The 26,253-nt window shown below is 30.9% G+C and overlaps 1 protein-coding gene across 9 annotated transcripts in view; it reads right to left on the bottom strand.

Moving 5' to 3' along the window:
* CASK (peripheral plasma membrane protein CASK) overlaps nucleotides 1–26,253 on the bottom strand; it is a 263,280-nt gene extending 237,027 nt beyond the window's left edge. For 4 of the 9 annotated variants that reach the window (XM_033346211.2, XM_076621760.1, XM_076621758.1 and 1 more), the window contains exons 1-3: nucleotides 25,423–26,253; nucleotides 4,108–4,220; nucleotides 1,973–2,078 (exon numbers count right to left, since the gene is read on the bottom strand). In XM_033346211.2, coding sequence (XP_033202102.1) covers nucleotides 1,973–2,078; nucleotides 4,108–4,220; nucleotides 25,423–25,481 — 278 coding nt within the window. In that variant the 5' untranslated portion in view covers nucleotides 25,482–26,253. Of the gene's footprint in view, nucleotides 1–1,972; nucleotides 2,079–4,107; nucleotides 4,221–25,314 lie in introns of all 9 variants that reach the window. The other 5 variants (XM_076621763.1, XM_076621764.1, XM_076621761.1 and 2 more) reach the window with 3 other exon arrangements.

Below are 26,253 nucleotides of genomic sequence, written 5' to 3'. Positions count from 1 at the left end.
GTTCCACTTCTCGGTTTTAAAGCCTTGTTTTCATGTATGTATGTATACGTATGTTAATAGAACGTGGATATGGTTGGCTTTTTAGAATCTACATATTCTCGACCTTTTTTTTCGCTGAGGATTATTCTAACGGACCCATTTTTTATCTTGAAATCCTTTCTATAAAATATATTTTTTTGTTTGTTCTCTGACAAACATCAAGCGATATGCGTTCAGGTATTACAAAATATATATTGTTTTTCGACAATATACATATTGTACATATCTAAAATTCATTTATTTTACTTTCAACTACATGTTCTAGAAATAAATATTCAACTTTAAAAATATTTAGCTTTTTAATATTAAGACGACATTGATATTTCTTTCATTTCATTTCTCTGTACATACACATACTTTAAAATAATTGATCTCTCGAAAGTCGAATGTTGTACCGAGAAATGTGTAGCTAAATAAAGTGGTATGTCGTCAAACATGTATGAATTTGCCATCCCATTTTATTTATTTTTTATTTTAGTACAGCTGTATTTCTCAATATGTGTGTTACAGAGTGACGAGGAAGTTACGGTTTGAAAGTATATTAATTGAAAAGTCCCTGTCTTCAAGGAATCCAAGTAATCTTCATTGCAATTTTAGATAAACCAAATAAATTTTATTCGAAGGTTACTAAGTTCTCAAATTTGTAAAAATTATAATGTAAACGATTTCACGATTTACCACAAATTGAAAATTATATACTCAAGAGATTATTGTAAATTACAAACATCAAATCTTTAATACTTGTTTTAAGCAATTAATTGGTTTCAATTTACATTATTATAAATACTACAGGATAAGTGCCAATAATTATGTTGCATGAAAGGGAAACATACAACACATGGTTAGTAACTGGCTCAACAAAGTTGCGGCTTAGAGTATCGAGAAAAACTAATTGTGGTACTCCAGAAATTGACATAGGTACATACGTACTATTAAACACCATACGGATAAAAATTCTGACTTCGATAATTTCACGTTAATGGAAACAAACTTTCACTATAAAGAATATAATAAATATAATAATATAAAAATATAAAAAATAGTAATTTGTAAATTCGAAATGTGCAACGCTCATCAAAAATTTCTCTCATCCTGCCAACATTTAGTTTGATGTTTATAAAACATTTTCCTCGCGATAGAAAAGCTGAGCACCTTTGAAGCTTACAAAAGCTATCTCAAAAATTTACTACTAAATTCATTACTAAAAAGGACAAATTTTCAGGAAAGGCTTCATAAAGCTGCCAAATAACTAACAAAAAGTTATATTAGAGAAGTTAGAAAGTGAGGGTACATATTTACAAAATGCACATTTAACAAAATGCTACTTTTCTAAAGATACGTCACTTTTAAATTTTTCCTACTTGTTTTTCCTCCTACGAACATTTCAAAAAGTCCAATGCAATCTGGTATAAATTTAGTTATGATACATCATGGATCTTTTCATGTCGTTACACTTCTAATTGCTCTGAAAAAGCGTGGTCTTCCACTTAGAAAATCATTTAACTCGAAAAGTTGAAAAAATGAAAAACAAAGGTCGAAAGAGAGGTGCGTGAAAAAACGCTGTTGCCGACAAGCATATTCAAAAGGGAGTCTTTTAAGGAATTATGAACAAATTCAGATAAATGCGTAACCAAAGCATCGCTCGGCTCTCATTTCATTCCACTCTTCTTCCCATGTTTAAAGCGTTTCAAATGCTTCTATAGCGGTCTAAACGAACGTTTTATGAAATCACGAGAATTCCAGTAGAATCTAAAGATCAAATCATGACGAAACCGTATTTCTGTTCCCGTTGATGAATTATTAAAATCACGCGCAAGAAGCGAAAGTCGAAACAAACGGGATGTCGGTTGAAAACACACTTCGTTGAGTTTAACACAAGTTCTTCTTCAAAATCCTTCGAAAAAAGAAATAAATTAAATATGGTTGTACTTACTATTCGAATACCATATAGAGCATACCCTCCGAGCTGTATGTTTCCAATAACTCTACGATATGGGGATGTTTTAACATGTGGCATATCGTGGCTTCTCGTTTCAAATCTGCAACAATCGTACACTTATGACATTTCTCATTTTTTACATATTCCAATAATACATACGAAAATGTGATAAAAGATAAAAGAAAAACTGATCGTAAAGTGTAAGAAATTTATTCTCATTCTGTTATGTCGAAAGAAGATTTCTCCTAAAATTAAAAAATTAAGCACAAGATGGAAACATAATTTCATTGTAAAAATCATAAGAACCATATAAACCTATCGAAATCAATTCGTAATTAACGTAATTAAGTGTTCATCCGACTATAACTAAAAAATATATAGCGCTTGCAAGTATTTCTAAACTTCTCCGTTAGTATCGTAAAGTACTTGGGAATTGAATAAATAATTCAACGACTGCTTCAGATTTTGATCACAATTCTGTATTCTAACTCTGTAACTATGCGCACTGTTACAACATTAAACCATTTGTATACGGAGCACGTAACCAGAATCGCTTTGATAACTCTGTAAGTAATAACTTCGAGGAAAATTGGACCGGTTTAATAATTCGTAATTTAAAAGATATTCGTATAGTATCACAATCATTCGTTCTTCTTACTCGCTTGTATTTTTTGAAATCACAGAAGCTTCAAATTAGTAGAATATTTAAAAAAAGTGATTTAATGACTATTTTAATATACATCACTATCTTAATTTTCCTCATAAAAAGTCTATTTTACATTCACCATTGAATTGATAAACTTTATACAATTACTAATTATATGACACGAGTAAATCAGAGAGATTGCCAATAGAAATTCTTTCATAGTTAAAAATTATTATTCGACATGCTATTGCAGGATTGAAAAAAGTCGATATGAAACGGTCACAAAGAAACATTACGACAAATATTGGAAACACGTTGAACATTACTTGCTATAGGAACCGGATCTGATAAAATTGATTTTTATCACTATTGTGACGTTCCAGCATTCTCTTGAAATTACGTTCTAACTATGACGCATTTTCATAATATTATTAACCTTTAAAGCGATGCATCTCCTTTTTACCTATTATTAGAACTATATACCTCTTAGACGTACGTATGTAAAAAAGATGATTTTTATTATTAGACATGCAACAAATATACACTTATATGAAGTATTCTGATAGTCGTATTTCTCATAAACAAATAATACATTTCTTTCTTTCAGAAGAATGGAACGTGAAGACAGCGAACCAAATAAAAGGCCTCGTTTCTCTCTAAAACTATGATAAGATATATTTTCAATTAGTTATAAAAAAAGAAATCACCTTTCCAGCATATCTTATATATAACTTCCACGGTTAATAATATTAATGTCAAAAGCTTAAACTTTAAATACTATTAAATAATCACGCAGCTAATCTTTATCCACATTACAATATGTCAGTCCAGAATGAAGTTATTTTTGCTTGCTATCAGGAGAACCAACTCCACGTGGCCAAAGGCATCTATACATATACGCATGTCTACGTATATCTAAAAATATATACAATTTGCGATATAAGTATGATACGCATATATGTGAATCATATAATCAGAATCTTTTTAAAGTATAACGTGTTTCACATAAATACTTGAACAATGTTAATAGTTAAAATAATTAAAGATATCGTGGAAGGCGATAAGCTTTATCATCTATTGGAATTCATTAAACAATTAAAAATAATTGACAGACAACAAAAATATTCAAACAATTGCTGCATCATATTTTTCGCTAACAATAAGTTCTCAATCGAAGCAAAATAAAAACTTACACTCGGATAATTCGAGAGCGAAGCGTACAAATACCTACTGCAGGATTTATACTTAATTTCGCAAATTTGCCGCACGTGTTCCACATTAGAATCCAGGAGACTAAGTTCGGGAGAACGAATACAATTTCAACCGAATGACACAATGGATCGGGCGAATTCGTGACTTCGAATCAGTGCGTAAACATGAAATCGAGCACAGAGAATACGTTTGTTTCGAGCAGGATAGGCGGCGGAAATTAATGGCGAAATACCAAAGTGTATACACGCGTTCTGATTCTCCGAGAACTTACCGTTCGTGCTTAGACCAGGACTGGATGTGAACTTTGCCACGTCCACGATTTTTACCGCGAACGTCTGCCCTGTCTGCCGGTGGATGCATTTCCTAACCACGCTGAATGGTCCCCTGAAACAAGAACACGACCGCCAAATGTCATTCACGTTTCACTCGTCCTAAATTATGTTACGTTTGTGGTTATTTTTGAGATTAAATGCTTAATTTATTTTAGACATTAGTAAATATGATATATAGAAAAATATCGAAATTTAACAATGCTGTATGCTGAAAAATCTGTTGACACATATTATTATTTCGTATATGAAGTATATGCTGGTTCAAGTAATTTCTCAAGTTTGATACAAATTATATTGATTGATCTAAAAACCTTAAAACTATTCATTCGTCATTTATGTCACTTGTTACAGACATTAAAAAATAGTAAATTAGAAAATTATTAATATTTCTAAGTATATGCTAAATCAGTTATAATGATTCGTAGATTTTATTCGAATCGTGAAAATATATTTCGATAAACTGAATAATATTTGTTAAGTATGGGACACAAGAACAGTTATTTTGTTTCGATGTCAAAGTATAAAAGTAAAGACAATATAATACACATATAGAAGTTATACGGTGAACAATTTTTCGGAACTCATTTCCGTATTGAAAATTTTCACGTCCAACCTTTCAATTAATTCAATTCATTGTGTTGAAGGCTTAATGTCCATTGTGGAGTTATAAACGCGATGACTGAATTAGCATTCGCACGTCAGCGAATAAGGTGTATTCGTGCCGATATCGATCAGGCTAATTTGCCGTATGTTAACCACGCGCGCATTCATCGAATTCGCGAAAACCATAATGCATCGAACGATGTCTATCCGGCGATCGAACTGCCCACGCATTACTGCGATGCAATCTGTCTCGAGCACGCTGACCCTTTAAGTTCGCTAAGTAACCAAGTTATGTAATCGGTTCATCCAAAATATGTATGCATGCATTTATAAGAGGATTGCCGGATATCTAGGTCACCGATTTTGATTAAATTCAACGTGCGAATTACAGGTATACATACATATGTGTATATGTAAATAACACAGTGTGTTTCATATAAAACATGATATCGTAAAATGATTCGGCTCTGGAAGTAGGAAAAATATTTCACGAGGAATTTTACAAGAAGAATTCTGGAAAGAATAAATATGTTGCAAAGAACATTTTTTCTTATTCCAATTTCGTGTTTTATGTATTTGGTATTCGAGTGTGAATTTTTGTTATTACACATTGTAGCTAATGTTAAAATATCTTTCAGAAGTATCCGATAGAAAAATATTTAGAAAGAGAAAGAACGTTGTACTATAATAAAATAAAAAAATATATATTAAAATATAGATAGGTGTAAACTTTACAGTTACAGCAACTATTAATATTCTCGTAAGATCTAATCAATTTGTTTCTGCTTTCATTGTATGCTGGCAACTATTTGCATTTATAATACCAAGCGAATGCAAATCAAATTTAATTACTTTCACTGATCCATAATGGAATATGCAAATAAGTCAATAAGTAATAATAACAACATGTACCTAATTATCCCTGCATTGCAAATCTTTTCACAGTAACATAATATAATCCTGAATCAAGATTTATGAAATCGTACGTGGTATTTATTTCACGTGTAGCTACAATCTAGATCGTGAGTAGTCGTGCAGAGCAAATCGGGTAAAACAAAATCCAAACACGCATGTTTACAAAAGATTAAAGTCCGTCTCATTTAACTGGATTATAAATTGTTCCATTGAGCAACAAGTATTCTCACATAAATGCTCCGCCGAGAAAAAGTTCATACCTAGGCACTCGAAGATTCGTGTCAAGAACCAAGGAGACGATAACTGAGCAGAACCCGACTTCAACCTTAACATATCTTACGATATCATCGACAGGATCAAGCTTTACATTCCATTGTATCTTCGATACAACAGTGTATAATTGTACAATGAAATTCTTCCGTTACTGTTCCCTTCTATTCTATGAATAAGAAAATATCTCGAAATATTATAAATAAATATAACTAGAATATTATAAAAGAAATGCTTTACTTTGCAAACAATATCATACGAAAGATATCCAAATATAAACATTTAGAAAGCTCCTTTACTTTGGAAAAATATGTAAAACCAAGTAAAACTTACTTGCTATTTGCTAAGGATTTCTGTACGTTTTGGTACACTTAAATTTCCTATAAGTGACTAAGTATCGTGGTTATAAATATCTCGATATGCAATGAAAACATTTCCATATTTAAGAATGGAAATCTCAAACAGTTGGCACCTTTCCATTCTTTTCATACCTTCTGTTATTAAATGGATTATGCAAAATGACATACTTCAACTTTCGTCGGTAAAAGCGCAGTAATTCGACAATCTTCAACCGCAGTAACCCAATAAGAAGGTGTGCTTGTTCGTGTCCCACTTTTTACAAGAAATTATCGACACCTCGTTGTTACTTAACAGCTATCGATTAATGGCAAACATTGTGACGCTTTAAATTAACTTTCGAGCATCGTAATCTGTTTACAGTATAAAAAAGTGTTACCAAAAAAACTTATTAAGTAGATAAGTATGAAACATTAAGTAGCATAAACAGAAAGAGTATAAATAAAGATTTTCCGTTACGACAAAGTAAAATCTGTTACATTAAGGATATAAGTGTCACATTACATGCAGTATTTTTATCTTAAACATACGAATATAGTTCAAAAGCTATGATATAGTACAAAATTTCACATATTTAACGAGATAACAATAACTTACGTGGCAAATTGCCTGTTAGAAGACTATTTATGATGTTGTCCTAAAAAGAAATATTTAACAAAAAATTTGCTATAGTAAACTACATGAATTAATAAAGTGAGTACATTTTCCTCATAAATAGTCCAAGTAGAATTAATATTTATGAAATAACTTTTTAATTCATTTTGCAATTAAATAAAAGGAAATCCTCGCTAAAAGCGCCCACGTTGAAAAAAATAGAATAGAATTTCATTCATTAAAAGTTCCATTTTTAATAAATTGGAGTCTGGAAATTTATCAAATATTTAGATGTGCACTCGACCGTATTTTTCGGTTTGAACGCATCTCTTTAATACTTATGTTCATCTGCATTCGTTTACGATTTTGAGAATTTGCTAGAATTTTAATTTCTACGTGTTTACTTCCCAGTTCCATTGGAACGAGACAGAAAGTCATTTTCCGATCTTCGTTAAATACATGGAAGAGCATAAGAGAAATATTCCTGTAAATATCTTTTAGTAAAATATTGAGAAAATATTACCTGAAAGGTAAAACTTTGATCTGACTCATTAGATTGTACCATTTTCTGGAAAAAATTACGTTTAATTTAAAAAAACATCACTCTACATAATTATACTATATACTAACGTTTCCTCATTAAAGAAAATATCACATAAACGAATGGCTTAATAATGTTTTAATGTTAAATATAATCTCTACACGTCAACCAATAAAAAATCACATGAAATTATACTAAGCATTTAATTGTTGTCTAAATCATCCTTCCGCATAATTAAGAATTTTGACAATACATATCTCAAATGTTAGTTTTAGAAGACTCATCCTGCAGATCTGTATAATTGTAGTGAACAAAAATCAGGTTTCTAAGAAGATTTAATGTAAAAAAGTGAGAAATAGAGGTTTTTAAGGTATCTTCAACCGACAATCGGCCAATTGTAAAGTGAGACCTCTGGGATCACAGTCAATTAGGTCAATGAGAGGAATCAAAGGAAAGCGTCTTAACCGAAGATACCATGTAGGAATGTAGGACCAGAGAACGATGGGAACGAGCGTATATAGCAACTTCTTCTTCTTCTTCTCTTTGCTCAAACACAAATTGGAAGCTTTATTTTTGCTTGTTGGAACTATCGACAAGAATTTCGTAGATCTTCAACTTTAATATATCAAGGTATTATTGCACGTCACCGAGGTTTTACAGTCAGCCTTATATACACCATTTTATATGATTTGTGTCTGAAACGTTCCTATTATACTTTATATTTAAATTTAAAAAATATTTTGTATTCAGATAGCATTAAGTAGGTAAATGTAGTTCGTTTGCTTTGTGCTGCAATTCTGCATATTGCAGCAGTAGATGTATAAAACTTTTCACAGGAAAAAAGCTAAAAAATGCAAAGAATTATATAAATGTATAATATTTCTTTATTCTCGAGTAAACGAGAGACCAAATAGATTGATTGTAGGCTCTAAAATTCCAAACTATTCCAATATTTGTAAATCAAATAGAAGTATATGCAAGGCTACTCATAAGAATCAATTCGAAGTTAAAATTTTATAAATTTACAACGATCCATTTTTTAAATGATTTTTTATAAAATATTTGGTTAAAAGTTTACCTTTCCCCTTAAATATTAAGATCGATGGATTAACGAGTTTGCTGAAAGCGATTTTCTAGAATATAGTAGATCTGCCAACTAAAGCCATTGACTCGACCGTGGAAGAAAAAACTAGGCTTTTCCCTACGCGACTTGTCACGAGAATTGAAGTTTAAGTGGTAGTAATTAAAACGCCAATCAAAAGTTGATGCGCGAGTTTGTGAAGTGACCTTTTCCGATTTTTAAATTTTCGCTCACTGTGTTGCATACAACGGTTAATTCAGCGACTCCCAGAAATGCATGGACAAAGCTAATAAAAAAGAAGAAAAAGCCGACGATTGCTTTACAGTGACCCATTAAAAGGTTTAATCAAAAGTTTATTTAACTCCGGGTATATAATACGTCAATTGCTATTGAGAGTCAAAGCATTGTATTCTACAAAAGAACGGCTTTCTTTATTTTTTCATATTCAACATATGATAAATACTTCTTTTATTATCGCCGCTTCTCGATGAAATGTAATTATGTACTCGCAAATTTTTAATATACAATTTAAAATTTCAATTAAAAGATACGCTGAAGAATATTTCTTAATTCAAAAACTGAGTAATAAATGTTTTGTTTGAAAAATTTATTAATTTATACCAAGATATAAAATCATAGTAATAAATTATATATATTTGTAACGAATGTAATATTATAACAAGGAAGATTGTATTGAAGAAATCGTTTTTAATGAAAGGGATGTATAGCATTCTCTGAAGATGTATAACCAAGATAAGTGGAAGTAATACATCGTAAGAAAACGAGCTATAAAAAGAGAGATTATAAGAGGAGACATTTCTTAAGTAGTGGCTTATGTTTATAATTAACACATCTTCAAAGATCATATTTATAAAGACGGAAACTGATTTTACGTGAAAATGATCTTACATATAATGAAAGGTAAAACAACGTCATATTATGTTAAAAAAACAATTACTAAGTTAATAAACTAAAAACACAGATGCTATATTAGCCTAAAAAATTTCGGCTAACCTTCTAAGCAGAAATGAAGATTTATCCGATTTTTTAATTAGAAAATTATTCAAATTACGTCCTAAAGTAACATATTACGGAAAATAAGAAAACTTATACATTCTTCTATTTTTATATAATCTATCTCCGGACTTAATAAAATTTAATAAAACATTAAAATTGCATAAACAGTTTGATTGTATATCTTTTAATTTCATACATTTCAATGCATAATCAAATGTTCAGGAGCAATTTATCTAGAGAGAGAGAGAGAGAACCACACAAAATGTATACCATACGTAGACGTATAAATACACGTCCAATTTCCTTGTGCAATTCAGAATCTAGATAGAAGTTCTCGCTGCTCCCCGTCATATGACAAATTAATACTGGGAGTTTATTTAGTAAATATCAAATAGACTACTGTAATGATTGTGTAAGGGGAGTTTTAACATGAATATTCCGTATTCTAGTCGTGTTTCTGCGAAGGATTCATTCAGTGGTTAAAATACAACAGTTTGAAAATTAAAAGAAGATTTATTTAGTTGCATCATTAGAGTACGGTCGACTTGATTTAATGCCAAAGATCATTCTACTTATATGTATAAAATAAAGTAGTAAAGCGTCACTAATTTGTGGGTATTTAGAGAAGTACACGTTGATGAGGTAAAGTAAGCAGATACATTAATTAAAGAGAGTTCTTGTTTTATACAAAATAACAGTCGTGATGTTTGAATAGCTAAAATTATTCATTTGTTACAACAGGGACAAGCCTCATTAACGAAGTAATTACGAGATAGATACCGGGTGGAATTAGTTCTTTGAGTAATGTGCGTTGCGATGAACTTGTATTTCACAACTTGTCTTATTAATGTATATAGATAAATAAAGTGTCTAAATTTGAGGAGGATGTGAAACATTTAAAAAAAATAATACTGTTCGTGAGAATTAAATGATATATTAATTTGCAAAGTATTCTGTGTTACATTTATAAATCCATGATACTTGACACATTAAATATTTATATGACTCCCAAACATTCGATAATAATAATTAGTGACAGACATAAGAGATGCAGCAGATATGAGAAATTTGTTTAAATTCATAAATTAAAATTCAGATTTGCCGAACAAAATAATACATTAACATATAAGTTTCGTTCGAACTTTGACAATTAATTTATTCTAAACATAGCTATTGTTCGACATAATGTATTGCGAAATATACCTATATAGTCATGAAAAAGAAAATAACCAAGAAAAAGAGCTCAAGCTAAAGAGTACCAATATCTATGGAAATCTATGCGAAACAATGTAGTACTTATGATTTACAAATTCGTTGCACGCTTGAGAAAAAAAAGTGAGAAAATAGAATGAGGACATGCACAAAGTAATTGTACGTTCGATCAAAGTGCATTTTAATTTAAATTGTGTTACTGTGGGCGTAGAGTAGAAAACTTGGATCCGTTTAAAAAGGAACAGAAGAATAGCAGAACTTCCTAGGCGGAAACGTCAATTAATCAAGACAGAATCGTCAATGAGACTCTCTTACATATTCTATAATGCATTATGTATAAAAGAGGGCATAATAAAATATTGATTGTACTCCACGTATCATCTAAATCGAAGAAATAATCTTTTAGTGATGATTTATTAACCTTTAATCAGCTTAATCCTGACATAATTTTTCTCGGTAAATTAAATGGAACTTTCTTTATATATAGAAATATACTAATGTTTTTCTATTGAATCAACTTTATAACACGATAAAATTTGTTCTATATATGCAAACTGAAAAATGTCGACCGAAGTAGAACACGAAGACTAAATTCGATGTGGGATCACAAGGGGTGAATGTAGGTATAAGTATAGGCATAGTAAAAGCATACAATACCCCAGCCTGAAACAGCAGATGAATATGGCATCAGTCAGAGATCGGTTTCGCGAACAATGAAATCCCAAAAGCTCCATCCATATCATTACTTTATACAGTAAACTTTATACCTCGCCCATATCCCATTTATGGGAGATGCTTTATTGAGGCTGTGATTTTGTCGATCTTCGTTACTATGAGAAGAATGTCAACATATATTTTACTAGAATAGTTTTATGGAATATAATACATAATGTAATACATGTATACTGTGTTAAGTACATTAACTTATAAATTGTTAAGGGTATTAACCTAATGAGGTGACTATTAAGATAACGATTCAATAATGAAGTTCAAAAATTAATGGAGCAGAAATAATGATCAATAATTTAACCATTATATAGTCTTTCAACAAAAATTATATTTTGATGTAATTTAAACTGGACTCGTGAACATCATTTTACAATGTCACGAAACGTTTATTTAAGAAATAATGTTTCGTTGCCTCGTTAAACAAATTATATACTTTGTAAACAGATTGCAATTGAAGTATTCGTATCGACGGCAGAAATTATCATATTTAACCCTATCGTGACTTGTAAATTAAAGCTCAGGCTATCGTAATTGAACTTCACACGTTTACTGCTACAAGTTACACGCTCATTCCGAGTAATTCAAGCATGACTGAAACACATCTTTGCTTTTAACGTACCATTCCTATTTAGTGTTCCTTAAATAAAATCTTTAATCATACAAAGAATTATTTTAATAGGACATATAAACGCCCTTAATTTGATCTTTCATAAAATTGCAGAATTTTATGGAACATACAATGTACAATTTGTACAATTATACAGGTACTTAAGTAGATACTGTACAAATACTTACGTAAATATGTTATATCATCTAATTAACAAATTATAACGTTAATGATAACATATTATGTAAAGTAACTGTTTTCATTAAATAATCATTTGCATTTCGACTTCATTACTTCTATATCGCGTAACTCAGTATTCATTATCCGAGAATGTATCGTCTACATTATTTGTTTGTACTTATTCTACTACAATATTTTAAGTGCCCATGCGAATTTAACCTTAACAACTGAAATAGCTATCTTGAAGCTTCTGGAATGCTTGTAAAGAATTTTAGTCTTTAAATCGCTTGCACCCCTTTTAACTTTACATACATTTTGCATATGTTCTGCATAAGCTCTGCCCATATAACACAGATGTTTGACATACATGACTTTGCATGTTTTTAATACTTTGTATGCGTAAACATCAGTTATCTACTTTCGATACTCTATTCTTGTTCAAACTACTTTGTATGTTTGCTGTAACAATTACCCTTTTCTAAATTTGCTACCTTTTAACAGCAAACTCAATTTAGTCTCTCTTTTTTCAATTAATGGCGAAACTATGCCTGTTAGAAATATTTTTCACGCCGTATTTTAGCAGTTGTTATTTATTAAAAAAAAACTAGTCTAAGAATTTCATACCGGATACTGAAATTTAATATCGAATACCAATATGATAAACATGAATAAAAAATCTGTTATTAAAAATAACCTAGTTACCTAATTAAAATTGCAACAGTAAGTCGCATGAAATATTCAGTTATTAAAATATTATATTTATTTAATAAAGATGGTGGAATATTTAAAGCGTATAACGAGAGACATCAATGAGAAATATTATGAAAATGGAAAAAACTCAATGCTCAAAATAAACTAGTTTAAAATTCAACAGTAAATTCTTAGAAATGTTCAGCTACTAACAATCTAATAAGAACGGTACAAACGTTTAAAACATGAGAAATATTAAATGAGAAATGTTATTAATATAGATAGTTTTACGTTAAAAATGACCCAGTACTATATTCAAATATAAAATCATTGGAAAAATTGCATCGTTAAAATGTTATAATATTACTTTAGTAAAAACGCTACAAATATTTGAAAATATGAGAATAGGGCCAACGATCGATTACTGTTTCGCTATTATTGCACAAAAATGACTGCAATTATTTACATTAAATTTCAATATCATTCCAATATTGAAAAACAACTCCTCGTTTATTGTCAATTAAATGACAAAAGATGCTTTTGGGAAATAAATTAAAACATAAATTTAAAAAGTAAAATGTAGCCTCTCTCATCAAAAGTTTCAATTACAACAAGTAGTAATATAAGAATTCAAAAAATAAACGTATATCTGGGCACATTTTTAATTCGAATCGTAACGCTCTAATATATATTATTCGGTAATATTATCTACATTTGCGTCCTGGAATACGGCTTTAAACAATTTACGGTAATTATAATGGTAATATATGCACACGTTCAAGCTTTAATCGCTTCTTAAGTCTATTTTTTTTACTTCTACGACTTATGCTACAATATAATTTGTGGAGTAGAAGTATAATTACCTCTCGAAAGGAGAGATAAAAATACGTAAAAAAGTAAATCCTTAAAAAGTAGTTTCCATGCAAAATTGCACTAATGTTGTATTTCTCATGAGAAATGAAGAATAATTCTTTTAAGGCATTCTAGCGGTAGTGACTTTTAGCTTTCATTAATGAATACTACTAAAAATTAAGTAATTATATTTCTCACTTTTATCGCGATTATGTATGAGTAGATTAAAACGAGAAAATCTTCCCGGATCTGTTAGTAATAAACGGGATATCTTCGACACCTAATTTAATTAAAAAAAAAATCGTGAAATGAAAGAAATCTACGGTTACGTTGTAGAATCATATCCAGGGTATATTGCAATATCTAAATCATTTCAGAACTGTTATATACCATCTTTAACACGTGATAACAGCTTTCTTGGCAGAAATTGCCAATTAATCATACCTGAGTACTGAATTAATCTTTCATAACTGGATGGTTGTTAGCTCACAAGAAAAAATTGTAGTTAAATACAATTTTTCATCTGAACGTATTGTACAAATTGGCTATAAAAGAAACGATAAATGCAAAAGAATATAATATTAAATTAATTTATTTTATATTATACGTATGTACGATATTATTGGTTTTGAATTTGTCAGGTCAATCACATCAAAGAACAATACATTTTCTATAAATTACGTAAATATACTAAGTGGTAAAAAGATTTATAATACAAATATTATTAATTGTATCAGAAATAAATAGAATTTTCGTGTGATAGTAGAATAACGAAATTAGTTAATTATTGACAAAGTGCATTGGAATTATTTTAATTAAATGTGGTCAACTATATTTAAAAAAGAATTTCATGTCCAGTAATCCAATAATAGAAATATAATAATACAGTGAAATATTTCATCTCCATCATTTGACTTTTTTTTGCAGAATATGCCGATATACCGTTTATATACCACATGTGTGTGTGTATAACGTATATATGTCGTTACGATTAAATCGCATGGATTATCTCTTTCTCAGTATTGTAAATCCCGAGACAACCTTTCTGGTTTACAATTCTCTCACAAAGGTCGCTCGCTAAATTAATATTGGACAACTGGTTGGACATAAAGAGCAAGTGGATGACAATTCACTGTGTGCTTCGTTCTGAACGATGGACTACTAGCGTTGTTATCCCATACACTGAACTATTTCGTATGACTGTTCTCGAAAGACTTACGTCCCGAATAGTGGATTATTATTGGCAGCTTATTTTGAAATAACTATTTCCAATACCTTGATTAATTGATTCGATTCAATGGATCCTCTTGTACAATAATTTACTAACTAATTAATTACTAACTAAAACTAATAAATTATTAACTAAAAAATTACTAACTAATTTAATACAATAATTTACTAATTCACAAACATCGTTAAATTGGCAAAATAAAAGTTATAGATTTGTAATTTTATGTTTTTACATTAAATTGGACAATAACTATAACAATATAATATCACAATTTTACATTAAATAGAATAATTTGTATCTTAACAAATTTAGGAACGAGAAGATTATATTAAAAAAATGACTGTTGAAATGTTATGAATTTTGTTAAGTAACTGTAGTCGTGCCTAATACAGATATAGTGAATGTTCAAAATGATTGTAATTATCTAACAAGTATGAGATAGATATATTCTATTTATAAAACAAATTCTATTAATAAAATAAACGAAAATATACTACGTTACTCGGTTAAAATAGTTCTCATATATAGTATATGCATATAGATATGCACTACGTATAGTATATATCGTATTTTAAAATAAAGCCAAAAGTCCGATATTACATATTCAGAGTTACCACATCTCACATTCACATATATCTCACATTCTGTATTGACAGATGCTCAATTTAAAGCATTTTTTTAACATTCATCACTAGTTGTCGGAACCATGCGTAGAACATCCAATGCATGATTGCCATGCAGGACTCCAACCGCTCGATCGAAATTTTACATACTGTCGGTATGTATGGGTAGTTATACTATTCTACCTGGAAGCATCACACAAATTTTTGACAACAGTTATCGCCTCGTTGCTGTTCATTTCATTTTCATACACATACACAATACTATCTAGCGCACAATACCATATGCGCTTATTTTTATTTATAATTTAATTTTTATTTATACTTGCTTAATTTATACGGAAATCATTAAATCTTTTAGTAACTATAGCAATTTCTAACCTGCTTTACACTATTGCTTATAAATATTCGGATTATTCCGGATATTTCGTTAAATTTTTCGGCATATTAAAATATACATATTAATGGAAAATTAATCCTAATCTGTTCCTTATATTAATTTATGTTTGAATTTACATATGAATCTTGATCCTTTGTTTTACATAAAATAATTTATTCTTTCATTATGTTAATTTTTTACCGTTATATCAATTGCACACCAAGAGACAAATTAAATTGGAAAAGTGAGAGATGGGTGAGACTTATTGATTAAAAGTAGTATCTCCGAGCTCCTTACAAAATCAGTAGACTATAAATTTAAATCACTTACTAAGACCTTACCAAGACTAACTTCTTTTTACAATAATTGAGTTATCGATATACCTAATATATAATATAAAATATACGTTATTGCCTATATAATACATATTATTGCTTAAGATAAGTTTGACAGCCTTTCTATCAGTTGATCTCTTTATCCAAGTTATGTCTCAAAATTTGTAAATTCTAAAAACAAAGAAAGTTCCACACTATTAAGCAGATAAAGAACCAATTATTTACTATAGTAAGATTGATAAGACAAACCTGAATCATAATTTAGAGTTCCTGTTTATTATAACAAAATTGATAACAGAATAGATATTACGTAACAATGGATGCACAATTAAACAAGAAATTGTGCAAAACCACAGACTGAATTGCAACAGAATTAGGTGAGGCGCATTTGAGAAGACAGAAAGGATGCTCGATGAAGTACATCGTCGAAGCCACGCCGTATCGACAATGATACTCTAGCTCCATACTCACTTGTTTCCGCGTTATTGAATTCATATAAATTACGGGTTAGCTGGTCAGAATCGAGAAGTCGTAGAGATAATGAGTTGCAATTTACGAATATAATTATTAGTGAAACTTATTATGTATTATGAAATAGAGAAGCTATAAAGAAGCTTCGAGGATGTGAGCGTATCTAGTTTTGTATAAATGTTGCAGACAGCTGAGAAACGCTTACCCGTCGGTAGAAAAGGTATAGTGAAGTCATAAAGTCGGTCAGACATTAAAGCTTACATGTTTTAAGAAGCGAAACGGCAATTTCAGATATATAGACATTGTACAAAGCTCAAGACCTTGTTGAAGAGTACATAACGTTAGCTAAGAAAAATATAATAAAAAAGATCTCTGTATGTTCATAACATTAAAACATTAAATTAGAGTCACAAGCGTCATAGAAAAACATTTGCACAATTCTTCCTTCAAATAACTATAGATCCTAAGATCATAAGCACACTTGTAAAAGAGTGATATAGAACTATACAGGAAACTTTTCAGGAATATCGATTTGAAACAAGGAGCGATTAATAATACAATCATTTGTTAACGTTTTCTACGGTACCATCAAACTGTAAACGTGGGTCTTTCATGTTCAATGAATTTTTCAGTAGGCAACATATGTTAAGACAATCCAAAAGATTCATATAACATCTTCAAACATTCTAAATTAAAGTTATCTCAAAATTTTCGCCAAATAACACTTTTTAGACGGGGAGAAAAAAGGGTTTTCTACCTACTCCCTTGTGAGAAACACAACCCGGTCGAAATAGCCCGAAATAGCATGGAATATCCATTTTACAGTTTAAGGATTAATATAAAAATGCTCTTTTGCAATGTAAATAATAATCTTAGATTCTCGGAGTATCTAATAAAATATTGTTCTATTAACAAGATGGTTGAAACAATTCTATAAATTGTGCCATTTCTTTCGTCAAATAACTTTATTGGGTAAAATAATGATACTTCTGTCATCACTATCCACAAAGTAGTAAATTGTTAAAGTTAATTTTTACAAATATATTCAAATTTACGACTTTCTAATGATTCTTCTACTAAACCGGCGCTATAATATATTCTATATCTAAATTAGTATCATATGTATCTCGTAAAAATTAGCCAAGTCAGATCCAAGGCATATGCAAAACGCGATAAATAGTTTAGATGCTGTTCCCGTTCTTAATAAATCCTCTGCCAATTTGTTATATTACACGCTGAAAAGGAGAATTATATTATTCTCTCGAATTTAGAATGCCAATGGGAAATCTACGTTTGTATTACCATACGATTATGCGGAGGTTTTTTTTACCTTTAATATTGAAATATCAATTGCTCCTATTTGAACCGCAATTGCGTTCATATATTCAAATATATCATAGATATTCATAGTAAATACTATCAACATAACTCTAAGAATATATTCTTTGATACATAAATTCATTATACTTATTTGCATAATTTTTTTTCCAAGTGTGATATAAACCAGCGTGACGATATTGGAAGTTTTGAAAGCAAAATAGATCCTTGAAATAATTCTTTGTACTAATTGTTGTTACTCATTAAAGGAAATGATTCACCGTATTATTCTATTAAAAAAAAAAAAAAAAATGAAAATCACAATCTTCAATTCTCATAACTAACTAATATACATAGTTACTTTACTGACTTGAAAATCTGGAGAATTTTGACACCTGACATAGAAAGTGTAAAATTCCAAATTTATTTGGTACAATGGAATGTCAGTTTGCATCCATAGTGATCTTTCCCGTGATCTGCCAAGAAGATTTCAGCAATTCAATACCACTTCTGAACTGGAGAGGATCAAACTTTCTCACTTCAGTATCCTCGACTACACGCTCGCATCGACCTAGCTCTAAAGTCTGTCATCCTTCACGTACAGGACAAAAATACATTTTGCCCTTGATATACATTAAATAACTGACGTACATTAAATAAAGCATTGTACAGTAAGCTCCTATTGCTGTTAACACCTTGAAACCGTCAATATCTTTATCATTTCTAGTTACCATCGTATGTCTCGAACATTCAACGAAATAATTAGTGTAGGATTAATGCGTAGTTCTATTATGAGGATTCTGTAGCAGCAGTGTGAAATCATTACCGTTAGATATTAGCGAAAATTGATTCAGGATAGGTACTATTGCTGAATTGAAATGTGTAGGTAATTCTATTAATAAAATCTACTAGAAATCTATGAATCTAAGTAATGATGAATAGTATTGATAAAATCGAAAGATTACGTGAATTGTAAATCGAACGATTATCAAACTATATCAAACTGTATCTAGAATCTGAGTTTACAAAGTAGGTATTTTAGATGTTACGAACGACTAGGATAATTAATTTCTTCCTAATGCAAAACTAATTTTTATGAGAAATGCGTATGATTTGTTAAAGTATGCAAATTATGAAAATTTGTGAAGCTTTATATTTGACAAATAAATTAATCCTATATACAAAATACAAGCTGTTTAAAACTATTATTTATGAACGATTTAATACATGCACAGACGTATCTTTGTAGCTACTGGATTTGAATTCTACTACGAATAAAAAATTAATTCGATCGTGAAGTGAACAGAACATCAATACATCATAAACAGGCGAACGAATTAAAAAAGCGATTCAAGCAAAAAGGGGATAATATCGATGAATACAAAGATCACATTATTTACAGGTTATTGAATTACCTAAAATACATTGTTAGACATATTAATTGCCTAACAAAATAATAATGTAATATTTATTTATATTTTTGGACATTTTTCACAGCAACCTATATTTCTTAATTTATAGCCTATTTAAAAGATTATAAATCTGTTTTCATAAGAAAATATGATCTATCAATTTGAATAGAACGTATCGCAGAATTCATTTACATATATCAATAACAACAAACATTTGCTGAAATTATTTGTACTGAATTTATTTACATATTTGACACGTTCTGACAAATTTAATGATTCCAAGGATGGATAACAGTCATTTGCATTTCAATTTTGATCGTTAATAACATTTTATCTCAGGCTTGTTTGGGGAAATAATAAATCAACAACTTTATATATTTTTTAAAAACGTATTCATCACGTAGCTCTAGTAAAAATAGTTATAAACACAGTATAGGTATAAGAATTACGGTAATTTAAAACTGTTCACACCGACCAGTCATCGGAACCTATCAATATTTTAGAATAAAAATCCTCGGGGAATTGATACCATGTATGAGATCCGCGATAAATACGATTGCTTTCCACAAATACCCGTTATATCCTCTATTTATAACGTACGGAAACAAAGAAAACCACTTTCAGCGTTTCACTCACGGACAGTTGCTCCGAATACACGAAATATTTGCAACTTTTCATTAATATAGGTATCCTCTCACAAAAAACTGGGTCAGATATAACTACAACCATCGTTGTGTCATTAAATTATACGTTTCGACTAAATAAAAAAAAAAGAAAAAAAGACAATGCAACACAATTTTGTCTAAACTAAATCTAAGTTATGTAGCAATTCTAAACTTCAAGCAATTGCAACTATTACTGCATTTTTTTTTAATTCTCAGATATCATAAGAAGTTGTACTAATTTAGAATATAGTTTCTTCCTTTTTTGACCATGTCGATCAAACGTAGCTATGTAATGTCCAATATAACGCTAGCTGCTCGTACTTAAATGCTGTTCCTCAATGGAATACCGTCAATGGAGGTAGATAGAGAGGTGAACATAGAAGTTTCGTTCTAAACTATTCTTAGGACATCGAAGTTTATACAGTCATTCATGGGCTAATGACCACAGCGGATAATGGTAAACCAGCATACAATCAATATCCTGTTCAAAGATGGTAATGGCAAAGGGCAAGTCGATTATTTATCCTTAAACTCTTTAGAAAATCTCTGTAGGATGCATAGTACTTAAGAAATTCATGAAATTCGACCACTATTTTGTACCGTCGATTATCTTAGACGACTATTTATTTTAAAACATGCATTCAAGAACAGATTGACAGCGATGATATTAATGCGACATCACTTGGGAAATCTCGTTCTGGTCTGTTATAATCTTCAAGCATCAATTCCCAGGCTATCGAAGTCGGATGTGGTCGATATTTTAATGGAACTATATTGGACTCACGATATATCAACAGGAAGGGTATGAGTGCTTAAAAGGGAAATACTTGACCAATATCAAGCAAAAACTTCCTAGCAAGTTGATCTCAGATGCATTTCTGACACTTTATTGGATATTAACACCAGAGTTTTAAAAGAATTTTGTGTTTTTCGCATCTTGTTTGTTAAACTATGGTTTTTACTCTACTTCTTTCTATAATCACATTGTATTTCAAAGAAGTAATAATAATGTAATATTAACAATATATATTTAATAAAGTAATAAATAAAAAGGTATATATAAATTTTGTTATTTAAGATACATTTAGAAAATGTAGAGCACAAAATATATTGCGACAAAAACATTTCGCAAACATTTAGCTAATGTCGACTTTGTATCGTTCCATTTTAGACGCGATTCATTAGGATCGATGACACTTCGTTTCTATTAAGCAGAATCCAACTTCACATCATCGGTAACAATTGGCGATATGCCAAAGAGCTACATACATGTAAGAAACGAATAGTGCACCTATTGCTATGGTACTAAATAAATTACTCGTATAATGTACATAAAAAGAACAAATAAGAAGGCCAGACAGATTCCTTGAAAAGTTACACTTAATAAATAATTTTTTGTAGACAAAAATTAATTACTTATATCTTATCTTAGATTTTCATAAAATAGCATCTAACACATTTTTGTAAATATGATGTGCTTTAAGCTGATACTAGCAAAAGATATTTCTAGAAATAGAAGTTAAAAATCGAAATGAATAATTTTTTCGAATTTTTTGATATAACTTTAAAAATCTTTTTTCAATAGAAAAATAAATAATTTGATATGTGATAACATAATGGGAAAAATTAATTGTTTTGGATCGAAATTCTATAATCTTTGCTGTTCTACTTTGCTTTTAGATATAATTATAGAACTTATGTAGAGTACCTATTCGGATAACCCAAATGATGAGAAACTTTAGCGAGAAATTTGCACTTTGGGGAGGAAACCGCTTGATACAAATAATCCTTTAGAAGGGAAAACCCATTAAAACGGTTTTGTATTTATAGAGCGCTCGAAGGTGCGCTCTGTGATGAATGCACAATGCACAAACTTTAAGTACATATGTACTTGTAACGTAGAAAATATTTTAATACAACCTATTGTATCGCTATACAGAAAGATTTACGTAAGAGAAATATCTCTGTGCAAAGACATTGTAAAAAATATTTCTGAAAAATTATGTAACGTAATATTACATATAGAGTATCGTTTGATATCACAAGAAGCTTATTAAATAAAACGGAGCATTCATGGAATTAATAATGATAAAATATGGTATTTAACAATCATATTCCATGTATTCCACGTATAACTTCACTATATTTCTTGATTTTTACAAAGAAAATTAAACTTCCAGTATGTTAAAATATTAGAAAATATTGCAAATACTAAATAATATTTTCGACGATATACAATTTGGTACTGTTTTTAAAAATCGCATGAAACTGAAAAAATAACGCTACAACATTGCGCAGTCTCTCCATTATACTACAAATATAGAAATTTCCGAAATATAAATATAATGTTCCCAAGAGTGCGTGTTCTCTCGTATACAATTCCTATCGCGTACCGACCACTTCGACCTCGATCTTTTCCTTGTTCAGTATCTCATTACATTGAACTTGATCGTTTGAGCTTGATATTTGCTCAACCAACAAATCCATTGAAGAAAAAGCATACGTGCCATATCAAACGCATCAAGAGAAATGTATGATAACGATTGCTTCCGCTACTTCCTAAGTCCAACACGCTGGACAACCGGCTGCAATTAAGTTCAAGGGCAAATTCCATCATCAAGAATTTACTCTAACTTCTCAGAAAACATGTAGACAGAGCCGTTGTATGCACGACCCTCGACGACTGAGTTACGAGGGGGATGAAAAGTAGGGCGAGCATCGTAAAAGAAGTGTTGGCCAAGTTGCATTTTACCTGGTATGTGCCAGCGTTAAGGCTTGCTACTGCAATTTCGTGTATTTATTGGAACTCTTCTCTTCCGGGGTCGCTCGATCGAGCCCAGGGAAACGTATGTGCTGCAACGTTTCCACGCTTTTTTTCCCTCTCCCTGCCTCTCAGATACACATTTCCAATTTCTTCTCGTCAATGCATTCACTCAAATAAATTGGACTTTTAATAAACATTAAAATTCGCATACAGTCAGAAGAAATGAGAAATGAAATTATAATAAGCGATAGATGGAAGTTCACTCAAATTTATAATAGTTAGCGTTAGAAGACTAGTGGTCGTGCAACAAGAAATTCAAAATAACGCGTTCATCACGGAATTTTACGCCAGTTGAAGCTCTTGAAATTCCAATTTTTTTTCGTCGAAGTGCTCACTCGGATAAATCGAATTTTTAATCAACATTAAAATTCATGTGCTACGGAAAAGAAAAAGAAAGCAAAGGGAATTAATGGAAGTTAATGTGAATTTACTTCTTAGAGGGTTTATGGTCATGTAACGAGGATTTCGAAATAGCATGTTCGTCACAGGATTTTACACGATCTGAAGCTCTTGAAATGTTCCATCGAACGAGAGTGAAGTTGAAACTAACGTGTTATCTATAAACATGTGACAGTATTGCTCGTAGCCTATATATGATTCAGTATATCACATTTGAAAAATAATATAAAGTATCAGGGCAATGCGCAGTTCTATGTAGGTTCGTATTTTATTACTGAGCTCGTTTTATACCCTTTTTCTTTTGTTACATTTCATTGAGACAAAACTGCGTAATTTCAAGCATTGAAATAAAAAATTGTGAATGATATTGTGTAATACAAAGCGTCGATTACAAAATGAAAATTTTATCAAAGCAGGGACAGATGCTATGTACGTGAATTATAAATTGTTATGTACGGACAGATGAATGTGAATTGCAAATATCAGAATCACATTTGTTTCTATTTCTTTCCTCCGACATAACTTACTATTTTTCATTGTTTCATTATATAAACAATTTACATCTTTTTTCCTTAAGATTTTATTCTTAACATAAATGTTTTAATAAAGGTTTAATATACTAAGAGCCTACTTTAATTTTTAGAATAAAAAATATAGGAAATATATCAAAATCACTTTTTCACACTTAACGACAATGAATCTCTATTTACATACAAAGAAATAACTATCTATAATATTTTGTTTTTCACTTTTTCATCATTAAAAAGTTAATTTCCAATATGTTGTAAATTATAAAAAACAAAATGTACAAAATCAGACAATCTATAAATTTTTTACTTTCACTTTGTAACGAATACTATAAACTCTGCAATATAAAATAAAAAGTTTATATCGTAAAAGAATACAAAGATAAACAGATATTGCAAAAGTTATTCTTCTGAAGGTTTTGTTTTATACAAATCTCGAAATTTTATGTTTTTAAAAAGTTATAAAATTTGAAGAAATGAGAACTAACTGCTAAATTTTTTATCCTATATTTATCACTCTTAGAAAAATACTGTATTAGTTATAAAATGGAGGCATTTAAGTTTTTTCACTAGAAAAAACATATACAAATATTAATGTATGATATTCATGTATTAGTTGTATCGTTACACTGGTATTTTTATCAGTAGCATTTCAGAGTGCGCACTTATACAACTGATACGATGATAAGATGCTATTACGTTACTTTCCATTCATAGAATGAAACTTTCAAAAGTACGCAATATAAAATACTTGTTTCCTATTATTAGATGTAGTTTAAAATTCGCTTTTCTTCGTAACTGCTAAATACTATCCACTTATAAACAGAACATTGGGCGTACCATGTAACCGCATTGTTAAAATATTTATATGAACGATTAACTGCTAGTGAGAACATCAATAAAATATAAGGACAGCATTTTATTTCTTGCGCATACGATATTCAAGTTTAAAGGTAAAAGTATGGTTCATGGGTTTTCATCGAAAGGGTGGGTCACGTTGCTAGAGACAACCTGTAAAGACTTGAAATAAAACTTGCATGAATAGGCACGTAGACCAGATTTCTTATTCAACACGCACCTTTTCCTTGCATTTGCATTGTTACTTACCCATTCGCCCCTTTTGAGTCAACAAATATACGTCATCGTTTCTACACGCGGTACATGCTTACGCGCGCGCAACTGTCCCCAGATTCAATACGAACACGCATAACCTATGCTATACACACGGTACGCATATCAAAGAATTAACGTGTAACATAGGCATTCCCGTATCGTTCGCCTGTCAAAGTATAGTATCTTATATCTCTTTCACCCTTACCTTTGAATTGTTTCGCATTTTGACACTTGCTCCCTCTCCCTAGTCATGACTCATACTACATAGTACTAGCGCAGCTGTCTCATTCTTTCTCACGAATTCGTTACTCACTTGCCGATAATCTCGCAGAGCTCGTAAACTTCGTCGAAGAGAACTTCGTCGTCCGCCATAGTAGCAACGGAGAGGTCGAAGAAGTCGACCGAATGAGGAGGCTATACGCGCCAAAAGGCGCGTCAATGCTATACGAATTCGTAATAATTCGTTCGGTATTCAGATGCGCTTCGTCTCTCTCCTCAGTAGGCCTGGGCCGACGGTGTGCTGTTGTTTCGTGTCGTGCCGTGTGAAATACGCGGCGGCGTGAACGTAGCCGCGTATAGTGGATTCACGGCCGCCTTCGTTCTCCCACCCTCTTCTCGCGTTCTATCCCTTTCTTTCCACCGATAGCGGCCAATTCGTTTTCCTCTACGCGCACGTTACGCACATACACACATAATATATGTACACAGCTGTGGATAATACACCCGTGTTAGCACGCCCGATTGTCGTCGCACTGGCACTCCGATCGGTACACGCGAGTCCGCAACCCGTATACCTCTCAGCTATATTAGTAGACGGTAGGTGAAATTTTGCACGATGGCCAAGGGTGCCGAATACACAACCGACACCGCCTTTAAACCTTGCGTTGCTGTTGCCGGCAAAGACAGTATACACAACTGACGAAAATATACGTAATACGGACGTTTACACGATCGTGTCCTGACTCAACTACGAAGAAAACCGGATCTAGCCGAATCAGTTGTCTCGACGGAACAGTCGGTCGTGCAATTAACAAGAGCGATCAGCGAGAAGCGACCAGACAGACACCGATGTCACTACACACACTTTCCTCGTCTGTCAAAGGCTGGAGTAGACTCACTCGCTCCGAAGCAAGACTGGTTGCAT

This window comes from Bombus vancouverensis, chromosome 9 (assembly GCF_051014615.1).
Source record: "Bombus vancouverensis nearcticus chromosome 9, iyBomVanc1_principal, whole genome shotgun sequence".
NCBI classification, from domain to species: Eukaryota; Metazoa; Arthropoda; class Insecta; order Hymenoptera; family Apidae; genus Bombus; species Bombus vancouverensis.
The sequence above is the reverse complement of the archived record's forward strand: the minus strand, read 5'-3'. Positions and strand labels throughout refer to the sequence as shown.